A 15,533-nucleotide genomic window follows, 5' to 3' on the forward strand; every position below is an offset into this window, starting at 1 on the left:
CCACTTGAGCCACAGCGCCACTTCTGGTCTTTTCTATATATGTGGTGCTGGGGAATTGAACCCAGGGCTTCATGTATAGGAGGCAAGCACTCTTGCCACTAGGCCATATTCCCAGCCCCAACTTTTTAGTTTTTAAAGCTTTGACTGATTCACTTTCTGTAGAGAAGCTCTTTTTTTTTTTTTGTCATTTGTGGGGCTTGAACTCAGAGCCTAGTTGCTGTCCCTGAGCTTCTTTGTGCTCAAGGCTAGCACTCTACCACTTACGCCACAGCACCATTTCCAGTTTTTGAGTGGTTAGTTGGAGATAAGAATCTTATGAGGAGTTTTCTGCCCGAATTGGCTTTGAACCGCAATCCTCAGATCTGTCTCCTGAATAGCTAGTATTACAGGCATGAGACACTGGCACTTGGCAAGAAAAGTTCTTGAAAGGCAATTTCAGGAGTAACTTCAGAGGTGCATAGTACTCATAAATTGCCATGTTGAGTCAAAACCCTTTTGTACAATTACTTAAAGATAATTTAGCCAGGCATTAGTAGGTAACACCTGTAATCCTAGATGCTCAGAGGCTACGATCTGAAGATTGAGGCTTGAAGCCCCACCGGGAAAACAAATCCTCAAGACTTACCTCCAAATAAACAACAAACACTTGAAGAGGAGGTATGACTCAACTGGTGGAGTACTAGCCTTAAACAAAAAGAAACAAGCAAGATCACAAGGCCTTGAGTTCAAGCCTCAGCCCCGGGGCTGGGAATATGGCTTAGTGGTAAAGTGCGCACCTCGTATACATGTAGCCCTGGGTTCGATTCCTCAGCACCACACGACAATACTGAAAAGCCAAAAAAAAAAAAAATCAAAAGTTTCTTATGATGGAATCAAATTTCCTTTCTTAATACAGTGGGAGACATTTTTTTTAAAGATGAAGTAGTGCCAGGAGAACAGGCCGCAGCCTGATTCCCCGGTGCTTACTCTGAGCCTTCGATGTGTGAAGTATCTACGTTCTGGGACTCTATCACTGGAGCTAAAGTGGGTGTTACCTGTGGGAGCTACGCCTGCCCCTTTTGAGTCTTGCTGTCCTGGGGAGCGTTCCTCAGGGTAACACACAGACATGGGTGAGGACTGTCCCTCTAACCCCGCCAGCTCCATCTTTCCTGTGGTCACCTCCGCGGCAGAGCCACATCCACATCTGCCCAAGCCAAAGTGGCTCCTCAAGTTTGAAACATGCAGTTCATTCTGATTGTTGATAGGAGTATACTGTGTATGTTCAATCTCTAGATGGATGAGTCAAACTGGAAAAGATCTGTCCTTTGGAGGGGTCACCTGAGCTCCAGGAGCCCTGATTTCTAAGGGGACAGCTCTTCTTTCTCCAGGCAGCTGGAGGAACCAGAAGGATTGTACATCGCAAGCACCGGAGGCTCCACCATAACCCCCCTTTCTGTTTAAACAATCACTGGGCAAAGAAAGGCTGGAAAATATAATTCATGACATTCAATTTCTTTTAAGTCCATCATTCTAGAAATTGGTCCTTGCCACTGATTGGTCAAAACAGAGGTTAAATAATTAAGAAACATCAGGGGGCTGGGAATGTGGCTTAGCAGTAGAGCACTTGCCTAGCATGCATGAAGCCCTGGGTTCAATTCCTCAGCACCACGTAGACAGAAAGAGGCAGAAGTGGCGCTGTGACTCAAGAGGTAGAGTGCTTGCCTTGAGCAAAAAGAAGCCAGGGACAGTGCTCAGGCCCTGAGTTCAAGCCCCAGGACTGGCAAAAAAAAATATTAAGAAACATTCATTAGTGTAGGAGAAACCAAAACAAATGGACATTTCAATGGCTCTCAGGAAAGTTTGGTGAGCCAGGCACAGCCTTGCTGTGCGACGCAAACTCTCAGCCATCCCTCTGGTATTGGGACGCATGCTTTGTTGTTTCTAGAGATAGGTGGGAGCTGATATCAGAGTGAGTATCCTCCTCCTCCTCCTCCTCCTCCTCCTCCTCCTCCTCCTCCTCCTCCCCCCTCCCCCCTCCTCCTCCTTCTCCTCCTCCTCCCTCCCCCCTCCTCCTCCTCCTCCTCCCCCCTCCTCCTCCCCCCTCCCCCCTCCTCCTCCTCCTCCTTCTCCTCCTCCCTCCCCCCTCCTCCTCCTCCTCCTCCTCCCTCCCCCCCCCCTCCTCCTCCTCCTCCTCCTCCCTCCCCCCCCTCCTCCTCCTCCTCCTCCTCCTTTCATTCTCACTAGGATGAATGTAGTGCTGTGTCTCCATCTTTGGACAAAGCGATGATTCTTTAGTCCAAATTAGAATCCAAGAGCCTACAGGATCTGAGTCAGATAACTTTAATGGCTACAGAAGATACATGATGTCTGCAACACAGCAGAAATGAATGCAAGCCTCACCCTCAGAGGGTGTAGCGGGGAAGAGGTAACCTAAGATGCCATACATCCTACACCCATTGGGAAGGCAGCCCTCACACAGCTCCTCCTGGAGCTCACGGGGGCGGGGCTGCTGTGGCAGAGGACAGGGCGCCACCTGTACATGGGACCCACAGTCGGAGCATGCCTGAGTGTCTGCCCTGGGAGCAGGGCCCTGGCTGGACTGGGAATAGAAGGACACCGGCACTTTGGGGCTAGGCACTGGGCTGGTGGATTGGCCTCAGGCCAGCCACTGAGACCCTCTGAGCATCACATACTGGGAGGTAACAATGCTACCTTGCTATTAAATATCTCAGTGAATACCTAGTTCATGACCAGAAGCAGTAAGTGCTATCGTTTGACTATTTCTTGCAATGTCTTTCTACTTATGGAAAGAAAAGCCAAGTTCTCAGTCTTTTAATACGTACACTGCACTGTGAAGACAAGGAAACTCTTATCACTGGTTGCCTGGCCTGACCATCTTCTGCAGAGAATCCAGATGCTTCCCCAGGACCTCTGCGGTCATCACTCTTCTTTCCACGAGCGGTGTGTCCCACCTGTGCTGACCATCTCCTGGCGCCCAGGAGCGAGGCCTCTGCTGTCTGTTCATGGAAACCTGTCACATGACAGAAGGGTGGCCTGAGGAAGCGCACAGGGACCCCTCTGGCCCTGGCCCACACCCAGCCCACAGACCCAGGCTGGTGCACCCTCTCCAACAGGTTGCCACTCCCCTTGCCTTGCTTCTCACACTCTGCCTTGGGTCTGAAGCTCTCACAGGGGGTTCTCAGGGGAGTCCAGATCTTTTTCCTTTCATTCATTCATTCACTTATTTATCTACGGGTCCTGGGCTTGAACTCAGGACCTGGGCTCCATCCCTGAGCCTCTCTGTACTCAACGCTTGCACTCTACCACTTGAGCCACAGCACCACTTCTCACTTTTTCTGTTTATGTGGTACAGAGCCCTGGAATCAAACCCAGGGCTTCATGCATATTAGGCAAGTGCTCTACCACTAAGCCACATTCCCAGCCCCTGGAGTCCAGATCTTGGACTCCATCTACCTTTTTATGATACGGCAGAGATGACTAGCTGTCTACAAGGTGCTTCCCTGCACTAAGTATATATCAGCCAGCTTCTTTTCCCAGCAACTTTGGACCCAGCCATGGACCGGGACCTAGCCACTCAGCACCAGAGGGGGAAACACAGGCTACCACCAGTACTGGCCACCTATGCCATCAGCAACCGAAAGTAAGGTCCAGGACCTCCCATGCGTTACATTTCTGTATCTTTTCCGATGAGGCCTTCCTGCCCAAAGAGCATCCACTCCCGGGCTTTGAGCACTGTCCCTGAGCTTTGTTTGCTCAAAGCTAGCAGTCTCCCACTTGAGCTACAGCACCACTTCCAGCTTTTTCTGTTTGTGTGGTGCTGAGGAATCGAACCCAGGGCTTCATGCATGCTAGGCAAGCACTCTACCGCTAAGCCACCTTCTGAGCCCCAGCCAGCCCCTTCTGCACCTCCTTTACTCTCCCATGCCCAGACGCTGCTTCCTCTGCCCAGGGAGCCCCTCTGTGAGGGGGGCTTTGTCAGAGCCTCTGCTTCGTCATCAGTACTTGCCCACTGGGTGTGGAAAACTTGGGCTTCCCAGCTCTCAGCTCACCAGATACTTCTTTTCAGCCTCTCCGTACTGCCTGAGCGTGGAGGAATAGTACTGCCTTTCAAAAGCATTCTGACTCAAGTCAGTCTTGTCTTCAACCTCTCCGTACTGCCTGAGCGTGGAGGAATAGTACTGCCTTTCAAAAGCATTCTGACTCAAGTCAGTCGTCTTGTCTTCAGACACGTTTTCAGCACTGTGAAATAAAACTATCTCAGGTCAACACAAAAATCGGAAAATTATCTTACTGAACTCAACACTGTATAAACAGGAAAGGACTGATTAGATATCACTGGTAGTTCTGCTATAGTTTATCTCCTCAATGTCCATAAGTAAAAGCTGGGTCCCTCAGGTGGTGGTCTTGGGAAGCGATGAGACCCAGAGTGGGTGGTCCTCGGGTCACAGCATGCCCTTGAAGGGACTCTTGAGACCCTGATCTCTTCATTTCTCTGTTTCTTTTTTAAGTTTAAAAAAAAAACACTATTGAAGCAAAATGAAGATTTTCTTTTTCAGCAGTCCTGGGGCTTGAACTCAGGGTCTGAGCACTGTCCCTGGCTTCTTTTTGCTCAAAGTTAGCACTCTGCCACTTGAGCCACAGCGCCACTTCCCGCTTTTTCAGTTGATGTGGTACTGAGGAATTGGACCCAGGGCTTCGTGCATGCTAGGCAAGCACTCTAACACTAAGCCACAGTCCCAGCCCCAAAATAAAGATATTTTAAAGCAAAAACTGAGATTCTCCATGAATGGGCACATATGGAAATTAAAAACAGTACTTATTTGTTTACTGTTTGCTACATGCTGACACACTTATGAATGAAACAAATAGGCCTACAAGTTGTTCCAGAAGAGAACAAAAAAAGGAGAATGAGGGGGTTCAAGGAGGAGAAGACAAATGTGATAAAATGTTGGTGGTTGATAAATGCCAATTCTTCTAACATAGATCTACATATTCCATGTAATCCCAATAAATCTCCATGTACTTGGGAATTTTTTTGTGTGTGCATATATATATATATACATATATACATACACTCATATATATATATGTGGAACTTGAATTAATTCTATAGTTTATAAAAGGATTTGTTCTATAAGGTATCAAAGCTGATTTTAAAAGTATACTAAATATAATAGACCAGAATAGAGAATTCAGAAATTAAATAAATATGTGTGTATACTTCTGTTACACCAAATTAAGGCTACAGTATAGAAAATGATGTTATTTTTAATAAATGATACTGAAGAAATGAGTATCATGAAGAATTACATTGGATTACATAAACAATAGATATATAAAAATAATTTCAATTAGATTGAAGCCTAAAAGTGAAAAGCAAAATTGTCAAGTTTTTAGGGGAATTGATTTGAAATAATGTATGAAAAGTATTCATTATAACAAGGAAAAGAAGTAAACCTAATTATATCAATGTTTAAAACATCTATTCATGTGGTGGGCATAATGGTGCATGCCTATAGTCTCATCAGGAGACCGAGACAAGAGCAGAAGACCAGCCTGGATGATAAATAATACAGAAAGATCTTGTTTCAAAATAGTAAAAACAATAAATACATTTTTAAAGGCACCATTAGGAAGGGTAAAAATATAAATCCACAAAATATGAAATGATACAAGAATTAGAACTAAAAAGGAGTCTATATGGAAAATATAAAAAGAATGCTTTATAACAGAAAAAATGGCAAAGGTCTCGAACAGGTAGTGTTCAAGTGAGAAAAACCAATAGGCAATAAAGGCATGAAAGGCACTCAGAGGCTGGAGGCATGGTTCAAATGATAGAACTTGGCCCAGCAAACACAAGACCCTTAGTTCAAATGCCAGTGCCATCAGAAGAAGAAAGGAGCTGGGCACCAGTGGCTCACGCCTGTAATCTGAACTACTCAGTACTCAGGAGGCTGAGATCTGAGGGTCACAGTTCAAAGCCAGACAGGGCAGGAAAAGTCCATGAGACCCTTACCTCCAATAAACTACTTTTTTTGAAGAAAAAAAAAAGACAAAAGTAGAGGTGTGGTTCAAGTGGTAGAGCACTAGCTTTGAGCAAAAGGAGCTCAGGGACTGTGCCCAACCCTGAGTTCATGCCTCAGGGAAGGGAGGGAGGGAAGGAGGGAGGGAGGGAGGAGGGAGGGAGAAAATAACTCCCTATTGGTAATCAGGACAATAATTTTAGCCATGAGCTTTACTCAAATCAGAAAATGCAACCATGTCCAGAGTCAGGGAGAATGTGAAAAATGTGAACGGTATTTCCCATCCATGCTACGGGGCATAAGTTGAAATAGCTTCTTAACAGTTTTAACAATATCTTATGACTCAGAAAAGTTCACTCTTAAATATACACCCTAAGAAATGTGGATTGTGGGAATCAAAATACTTGCATTGGACTGTTTATAATAACCCAAACACGGCAACAACTCAAACAGCCACCAATAGTGGAATATTAAATAGTAGTATCATCAAACCACACAAAGTACTATCCTACACAGGCTAGCAATGAGCAAGGTGCTGGTGGCTTACATCTGTAATCCTAGCTACTCAAGAGGCTGAGCTCTGAGGATCACAGTTCAAAGACAGCCTGGGCAGAAATGTCCATGAGACTGTTATCTCCAATTAACCAGGAAAATGCTGAAAGTAGAGATATGGCTCAAAGTGGTAGAGTGCCAGTCTTGAGTGAAAAAACCTAGCAGGCATAGGAAGCCCTAAATTCAAGCCCTGGTACAGACAAATTTCACAGTATGTAAATATCTTGTCCAAAAATCAGTCACAAAAGAGCAAATGCTTAAACACTTCATTTACATGAAAGTCAAAACTAGGTAAGATTTATGTAGCTGTAACTCCTCTGTATATCACCTTTATAACAACAATTTTAAAAAGAAAAACAACTAGGTGAGATGAATGATACTGTTTAAGGCAATAATCGCAAGGAAGTGAAGGGAAAGCAAGGAGGTGAAGGCGACTTTGGAGCAGGAGAAGGTCATGAATAGTCATGTCACAGGACTGGCTTGACAGTTGTTAAGGTGCCTATGTTTATACTGCTCCCTACATATACTGCGCAAGTCTCTAAACCACTAAAAGGAAGTGTGACTGGTTACAAGTTCTACCTTAGGAAAACACTAACCCATGAGTGAAACAAGTATTGGTATAGCAATTTAGCTACTCTATACCTGTACATTTCACCACTTCTGTTCTTCATGGGTCTTCCAGAAGCTTTTGCCCACGCTACTGGGACCACGCTGCGTGGAGTGAAAAGGATCTGAGACAATTCCTTCTCTGTTTCTTTACGTTGTTTGAGGGCGGAGCATCTTTTTCCTATCGGAAAATGAACATTTTAAATCAGCACTCATAAAGACAAGTCCAGTTGCTCTGGGGCAAGTCATTTGACACTTAGCAGAGTCTAAAAACGGAGCCCATGGGTGGTGAAGCACCTGTCCCTTGTTGGACATGAAGTCTCTCCTTGTCATCCAGCTCTTGCTGCCTTTGAACCTGAGCATCCTCCAATGAAGGGGTTGTAATCTACAAGAAAACAAAGACTATTTCAGGCTTCAAGTGCAGTTTGTATTAAACTGTTTAAATCTGCCAGGCACTCGTGACTCATGCCTGTAATCCTAGCTACTCAGGAAGCTGAGACCTGAGGATCCAAGTTCAGAGCCATCCTGGACAGAAAAGTCCACCAGTCTCTTATCTCCAATTAACTAGCACAAAGCCAGAAGTGGAGGTATGGCTCAGCCTTGAGCAAAAAAGTCCAAGGCCCTAAGTTCAATCCAAGTATAGGCACAATAAATGAATGAATGAATCAATCAATCAATCAATAGCTTAAATCTGTCCTAAACATTCAAATGTGGCCTTTCTGTATACCAAAGCTCGTAAAGGAGTAAGCTTCAGGAATCCCATCAGCCACAGAGCAGTGGAAAAGCAGCCACGCCTGCCTCCGTGCACACACCACTGAGTATAAACAGCAGGGCAGAGGAGACCCACCCATACAGGAAAGACAGGCTTCTGGTTCGAGTTCCACAGAATCATTCTATGCATCAGTATTTGCTGGGCCACGAAGTGCTACACTCAGGCTCATCCTGTCCTCATTCTAGAACAGGCAAGTTACTCACAATGACAGCTCAACTGTGAGTGGAGCCAGTTCAGTATTTTAGAGACAGAGGCAATGCTTCTAGCCTAACCTCAGAGGAAGGAGCGCGCTGGGGCCACACACTGCTCCTTTAGGGCTAGGAGACAAGCCGGGCAGGGGAACATGAGTTTGTCAAGGAGCAGGACTATAGAGAGGCCATTTTACAGATTTGGTGTCTATACCAGGGTTTGAACTCAGGGCCTTAAACCTACCTTGCTTTTTCACTTACAGCTAAGCTCTTGAATCATGCTTCCAACTCCGGCCTTTTAGCTGGTTAATTGAAGAGTCTCCCACCTTTGTCTGTTCAGGCTGGCTTTAAACCATGATTCTCAGGCATCAGCCTTCTGAGTAGCTAGGATTACAGGTATGAGCCTATTTGCTTAGTGAAATACCTTTATTTTATTTTATTTTATTGCCAGTCCTGGGGCTTGAACTCTGGGCACTGTCCCTGGCTTCCTTTTTGCTCAAAGCTCTACCACTTGAGCCACAGCACCACTTCTGGCTTTTTCTGTATGTGGTGCTGAGGAATCGAACCCACGGCTTCATACATGCAAGGCGAGTGCTCTATTGCTAAGCCACATTCCCAGCCCAAAAGGCCATTTTTTTAAGTGTGTTTTGTTTTTTTCCTCTCCTTCCACACAGGGACTATCTTCTGCTCCTTTACTTTTCCACAGCATTTAAATATTATATACTTAGATTCAAAAACATTTACCAGGGGCTGGGAATATGGCCTAGTGGCAAGAGTGCTTGCCTTGTATACATGAAGCCCTGGGTTTGATTCCTCAGCACCACATATATAGAAAACGGCCAGAAGTGGCGCTGTGGCTCAGGTGGCAGAGTGCTAGCCTTGAGCGGAAAGAAGCCATGGACAGTGCTCAGGTCCTGAGTCCAAACCCCAGAACTGGCAAAAAAACAAAACAAAACAAAAAAAAAAACCATTTACCAGCTTGAGCTCTGCCCCTTAGGGTGCTTAGGAATTAGTATTTAATAGTACCTATTCAGAAATTTTGCTCAAAAATATGCCTAAATGTTCCAGCCAAACTGCTCTAGAAAATAGGAGAGCGAGGGTAGGGTACCAAAATACAAAACATCAAAGATCCTGAGTCTGTAGTATACATCTTTGAATTTGGTACTACAATTGTGGGCTTAAATTACCTAACATCAAAGGTTAAAATAAAAACATTTGCAAAATAAGACTGCAAAATATTGTTGTTTGATGAAGCCAAACTGAAGGACAAAACTGTTGGCCCTGCTGAGCACCAGTGACCCACACCTAAAATTCTAGCTCCTCAGGAGAGGTATACAGTCTGAGGATTGTACTTTGAAGCCAGCCTGGGCAGTAAAGTCTGTGAAATTCTTATCACCAATTAACCATCAAAAAGCTGGAAGTAGAGCTATATCTCAAATAGTAATGCATTAACCTTTGACACAAAAGCTCAGGGACAGTGCTCAGACCCTGAGTTCAAGCCCTGGGACTGGCATACACACACACACACACACACACACACACACACACACACACACACACACACTTGATCCCTGTACCTATAGATTGGCTGACATGACAACCATGTCTCCCATTCTTCCTTGACCAATTCCTACCACAGAAATTAGAAAGCCACACAGCTTCTTTTCCTGCTCCTGCTTAGAGCAAGGACTCACCATATGACCTAGTCCTGGCCAATGAGACCTATGGGAAAGGAAGTTCCCTAAAGAAGAGAGAGCCTTAGCACTATTCCAACCCTTTCTTCCTGCCTTGAGTTCAGACCTAATACCTAGAGCTGTAAACACCTTCAGGTAAAAGTGAGAATCATAAGTAGAACTGAAAATATTAGAAATAGTAAGAGAACAGAAAAACAAACTGACATACTTTATTGAAAAATACAACTCAGTACCGTTTTGTTGGCGTGCTTTAAGAAATATCCATATTTCTCTTGTTTTTTCTCTGATTTTTTGCATGAAAGTACTTTTTTCACTACTGTCTGCTGAAGAGGCTCTGCAACTTGTTTGACCCATTTCTTATGTGATAACTCCTTTTTTCTTTCCTTAATAAAATCCACATGCTGAAAATATATATCCATTTTCTAATGAAGTGATAGGAAAAGAAAAAAATGATTAAGAAAACTTTCTACCTATTGTTACTTGCATAATAAGGGGTAAAAACTTGTTCCCACTTCTAAGCTCTCAGCCATATTCAAGTTGTGAAGTCCTAGAACAAGATACTGGAGTACAGAATACACCTTAGGAAAAGAACCTAAAAGCACCAAACAAGAAGTCATGAAAGTTTATGTATACTGTACCTTCCTATTAAACTCATAAGTCAGGTTAAGCCTTTCCTAATTCACCAAACTCTTGCTTCTTCTTAGGGATTTCAAAGCATTGAAATCTAGCCTTCATCAGCAAAGATGGCAACTTGATTTGACACCTCTCTCTGACTTAAAAGGTTAATCTCACCTAGGACTTTGATGTTCAAGTGAGAATATACGTGCACTTACTTCAGACATTGCAAATCACAATGCAAATGTCAAAGCATTCATATAACACCAAATTCTGATCACTCTCATTGAAATTAACTACCACTAAGTATCTTAATTTCACAGGTCATATTAGTCCAATTGTCCTTAAATGCTAACTCACTTCTAGTGGTTACACATAGCCCCACTACAGGGTGGAGACATAGGAGGAAGGGGCAAGTTTTAATAGAAAAGAATTTTCTCTTTAGTATCAAGACAAAGAGGATGAGCAGTTATAACAACCTCTCAGATCCCTTAAGGACAGATCCAAGCAAGACTTAGGATCTCCTACTGATCTTGTAAGGAGGTGACACAATCTCAGATCTGGTATAGCATGAGCAACTGAGAGGAGTGTCATGTTCCTGCAAAATCGGCCTCTGTAACATAGTGTTTTGATTTGACTATCCAATGTCCCCTCAATGCCTATGTGTTTGTGTCCCCAGGTGATGGAGTTATTGGGAGATGGAAATTTTAGGAAGTTTGGTTGTTGAAAGCATGCCTGCCCTTTAAAGACATGTTGGAAGCCAAGCCCCTCCCTCTCCCTCTCCTTTTGCTTCCTGGCTGCCAGGAGGTAAGCAGCTTTACTCCACCACACATTTCCTGCTATACTGTCCTCCCTCACTACAGGCCCAAAGCAACCAGACCAGTGACCATGGACTAAAACCAAAGACAACGGGGCTGGGGATATAGCCTAGTGGCAAGAGTGCCTGCCTCAGATACACGAGGCCCTAGGTTCGATTCCCCAGCACCACATATACAGAAAACGGCCAGAAGCGGCGCTGTGGCTCAAGTGGCGGAGTGCTAGCCTTGAGCGGGAAGAAGCCAGGGACAGTGCTCAGGCCCTGAGTCCAAGGCCCAGGACTGGCAAAAAAAAAACACAAAGACAAACCTTCCTGCTCTGAAGCTGTTTATCTTACAAGTCCGTCCCAGCCACACAATGCTGACCAGCACACCTGGTCAATATCAACCCTCTACATGCTTCTCTACATGCTTCCTGCTCCCCCAGAACACAAGTATCACACACAGCTCTTACCTTCACAACATAATCTTCTCGAAATAGTATTGCATGCACAGCTCCATCAATGTCTTCCCTAGCTAATACCTATTACAGAAATGAGTATTAGTATATTCATTCTGCAGAAACAAACCAAAATGACCAAATCCCAGTGTAATATACCAATAGCATTGGTGCAAATCTAGTTAATGCCTGTATGTCAAAGCATAGATTATGACTTTTGTTTTGTGCCAGGACTGAGGCTTGAAATCAGGGCTTCATGCTCTTGCTTGAACTTTTTCACTCAAGGCTGCATCCCTACAACTTGAGTCATATCTCCACTTCTGAATTTTTGTTGATTGGTTGGAGATAGCTTTTTCAGATTTGGCTGTTAAGGCTGGCTTTGAACCTGGTTTCTCAGATCTCAGCCTCCTGAGTAGCTAGGATTACAGAAACTTGAGACTTGTATGGAAAAATTCAAAACCCATCCTCCAGGAACCAATCACCCAGGTTCAACAATTAGCAACTCATTCTCATTTCATCTAACTCCCTACTTTTCTGTCCTCCACCAAGACTAGTTTGAAACAAATCCTTGACATTATATCATTAAACCATATTTTGTTAAGTTTACAACTAATGGGATCCCATATGAATTAAATATTTGGTAGGTATATTTTAAAGGGCCCTTTTGAAGTTTTCTGCCCTCTGTAGGTTTCTTCCTAAATCAAAACCAACTAAAGTTCAATTTAACACAAAGTGATCAATCTCAGACCTAGCTAATGACATCTCTTAGCCATTTAGAGGAACTGTCTCATACCTAAAGGCTTGTTGTCTTCCATTATGAATCTGAGGGAAATTGATTCACTAAATCCTCCCTGTAGCATTTTTTCAGTTGGATCACTATCAACTGATTTCTAGATTTTATTCTTTTTATTTTTTTTGGCCAGTCCTGGGCCTTGGACTCAGGGCCTGAGCACCTTCCCTGGCTTCTTCCCGCTCAAGGCTAGCACTCTGCCACCTGAGCCACAGCGCCCCTTCTGGCCGTTTTCCATATATGTGGTGCTGGGGAGCTTCATGTGTAGGAGGCAAGCACTCTTGCCACTAGGCCATATTCCCAGCCCCTAGATTTTATTCTTAAATGACTAAAGAAGAAGAAATACAAAATTAATGAAAAATTATTCTCTGGAATCATGTATGACAGCATATGTCTGTAATCTCAGCTTCTCAGAAAGCAGAGGTAGAAGATCCCTAGTTAAAGCCAAACAGGGCAAAGTTAGTGGCAAACTCTATCCCTAAAACAAACTAAAAGCAAAAGATTAGAAGTTGGTTCAAGTGGTAAAGCACAAACTTCCAAGTGCAATCCCTAGGACTACCCACCCCCCAACCAAAGGAAAAACAGTATCTGGGAGGAATATGCTATTCCTAAAACAATTATCTCTAGTGAAAAATTCAGGTTCTTAGAATTTTATTATTTACTCTGACCCTTTTTTTTCTATTCTAGCACAATGAATGTATCAAAACTAACCAAACTCCAAACTCAAATACTAGATCTGTTAGTAAATCTCAAAACTGAGTTGCATTTTTACCCATAACTTAAGAGCTTCACACAAAAATCTAAAATGATATTCAAATAGCTACTTGAGTCTTTAAAATATAAACTGAATTTCATGCTTATTTTAAGATGACAACTGCAAAAGTAACCACCAAACATGTTTCCTTGATATTATGCTATAAATGTAGACCCAATCACTATTTATTTGAAGGAGTAAAAATTTACATGCTGACAGTTTACTTGGAAGGTCACTTTTTTTTCAATCATCCTATTAGATAGATAGATAGATATAATGTGTGTAATATGTATATGTACATATACATATATAGTATTGGCCATGTTTCAAGTTTTCTAACAAGCTTTTGTTGTTTTATATACATATATGGGATATGTTAATGATTTTTAGTGATACTTCTGAAATGTACAACTATCTGTTCATACAACAAATATAAAAGTTGTCTCACTATCCTTACTCCCACTCACAGCAAAAAAAGTAAAGTAAGCCCTGTGTCATAGCATAGAGGCCAGGCTGAGCTACATAGTGAGACCCTGTCTCAAAAATAAAAGGGGGTGGAAGGAGACACTTCTATTAACTTCAAAACAATAAAACTTTTTTTTTTTTTTTTTTTGCCAGTCCTGGGGCTTGGACTCAGGGCCTGAGCACTGTTCCTGGCTTCTTGCTCAAGGCTAACACTCTACCACTTGAGCCACAGCGCCACTTCTGGCCATTTTCTGTATATGTGTTGCTGGGGAATTGAACCCAGGGCCTCATGTACACGAGGCAAGCACTCTTGCCACTAGGCCATATCCCCAGCCCACAATAGAACTTTTTATTTCTGTGCTGGTCCTGGGGCTTGAACAGGGGGCTTGTGGGCTATCCCTGACTTGTGTTGTAACACTTGAGCCACTGCTCTGCTTCGGGGTCTTTTGGTAGTTAATTAGAGATAGGAGTCTCACTGACTATCTTCCCCAGGCTGGTTTTGAAGCCTGGTCCTCCAATCTCAGCCTCCTGAGCAGCTAGGATTACAAGCATGAGCCACCAGTCCCAGCCAAATAACACTTTTTTGTGCGCCCATCAACACCAGCCCCTGAAGTTTGAGGAACTGCCCCTCGCTTACAGATTGTCCTGCGCATCCATGCCCTATCCCTCGGGTTAGCCACAGATAACACCCGCCAAGTTTGATGGGGACCATTCCCATCCAACACGAGGTCAGACAGGCGTGTTTCAGCTCTGGGAATACACGCGTGATGGAGGCTAGGCAGATCCCACAGCAGAACGGTGTCCCCAGGAGTCCCTCGTTACCTCCATTGAAGAAAGCAACTCAGGCTCTGGCCAGTCTTTTAACTTTTCCGGACTGAAATGTTCCATACAGTTGGAAGCTCTGCTGGCGGCCATAGATAGAAGCCCTGAGGAGGAGAAGGGGACTTTAGGGGGCCCTGGAGAAGCCAGGCCTGGCGCTCGCAGCTCACTTTGGGTCCTCAACTCCTTTCTGGACTCGGAGGTCCCCACGGCCCCCACTCACCTACCCAACCGTAGGGTCGGGGTGTCACCCCCTGCCGCCTCCCCTCAAGGGGTGGAGGGTGGGGGAAAGAGGCCCAGCTGGTTAGCTGGGCCCGCTCAGGTGGGGGTTGAGGTGTACGAAATGCTGCCTCGAGCCCTCACCCCCCACCCCCACCCCGCAGGCTGTGACCCCAAGGGCTGAGAGGTGAGCTCATCACCAAATGGAAACCCTGCCCAGTCGAGGTGGAACGAATGGTACACCCCTACACCCCCACACAACTAACACAAGCCAACAATAACAAGCCATCCAAGGCCAGCCCTCCCCACGCCGCCCCTCCCCCCTGAGTGGGGAGGCCAGGGACCCTCGGACTCCCCCACTCCTCTGCCAACACCACCCCTCCACGGAGCCTCTGGGCCTGTTGGTCTTACTTTTGTATTTGAAGGCACACTTGACCGTGCGTTGGCAACGCTGAGGGCTGCGGCGGAAGCCATGTGTTTTAGGGATGGCTGGACTCCCTCTGACGGTGCCTGGCTCCTGGAGGTCTCCCCCCTCTCTCTTTTCTGATGGAAAGAAACTCGGCAGATGATAAAAGCACCGGAGGACAACGAGGGAGAGGTAAAACAGTGACTGAGTGCGATGTCGAAGAGTTATTAAACATGTAAGGTGTAGTAACGGTGTGTGTTGGTTTTGCAGAGGAGGTGTATTCTGAAATATTCTTGGATAAAATCATTTATCGGAGAGTTCATTCAGAGAAGTGGGGGCTGGGTGGGATTCTGGATTAAACAGGACTGCCATCTGA

General features: G+C 44.6%; 1 protein-coding gene across 1 annotated transcript; it reads right to left on the reverse strand.

The window, feature by feature from the left end:
* Positions 1–3,825: 3,825 nt before the first annotated feature.
* Positions 3,826–15,214, reverse strand: Fam228a (family with sequence similarity 228 member A). The gene is made up of 7 exons (XM_048352229.1): positions 15,188–15,214; positions 14,536–14,639; positions 11,720–11,788; positions 10,069–10,257; positions 7,478–7,566; positions 7,218–7,361; positions 3,826–4,239 (listed from the first exon to the last, which is right to left on the reverse strand). Exons 2-7 carry the CDS (start codon positions 14,626–14,628, stop codon positions 4,041–4,043), a joined length of 783 nt encoding a protein of 260 aa, XP_048208186.1. The 5' UTR covers positions 14,629–14,639; positions 15,188–15,214; the 3' UTR covers positions 3,826–4,040.
* Between the last annotated feature and the right edge of the window lie 319 nt (positions 15,215–15,533).

Source organism: Perognathus longimembris, chromosome 8, assembly GCF_023159225.1.
Source record: "Perognathus longimembris pacificus isolate PPM17 chromosome 8, ASM2315922v1, whole genome shotgun sequence".
Classification (NCBI taxonomy): domain Eukaryota; kingdom Metazoa; phylum Chordata; class Mammalia; order Rodentia; family Heteromyidae; genus Perognathus; species Perognathus longimembris.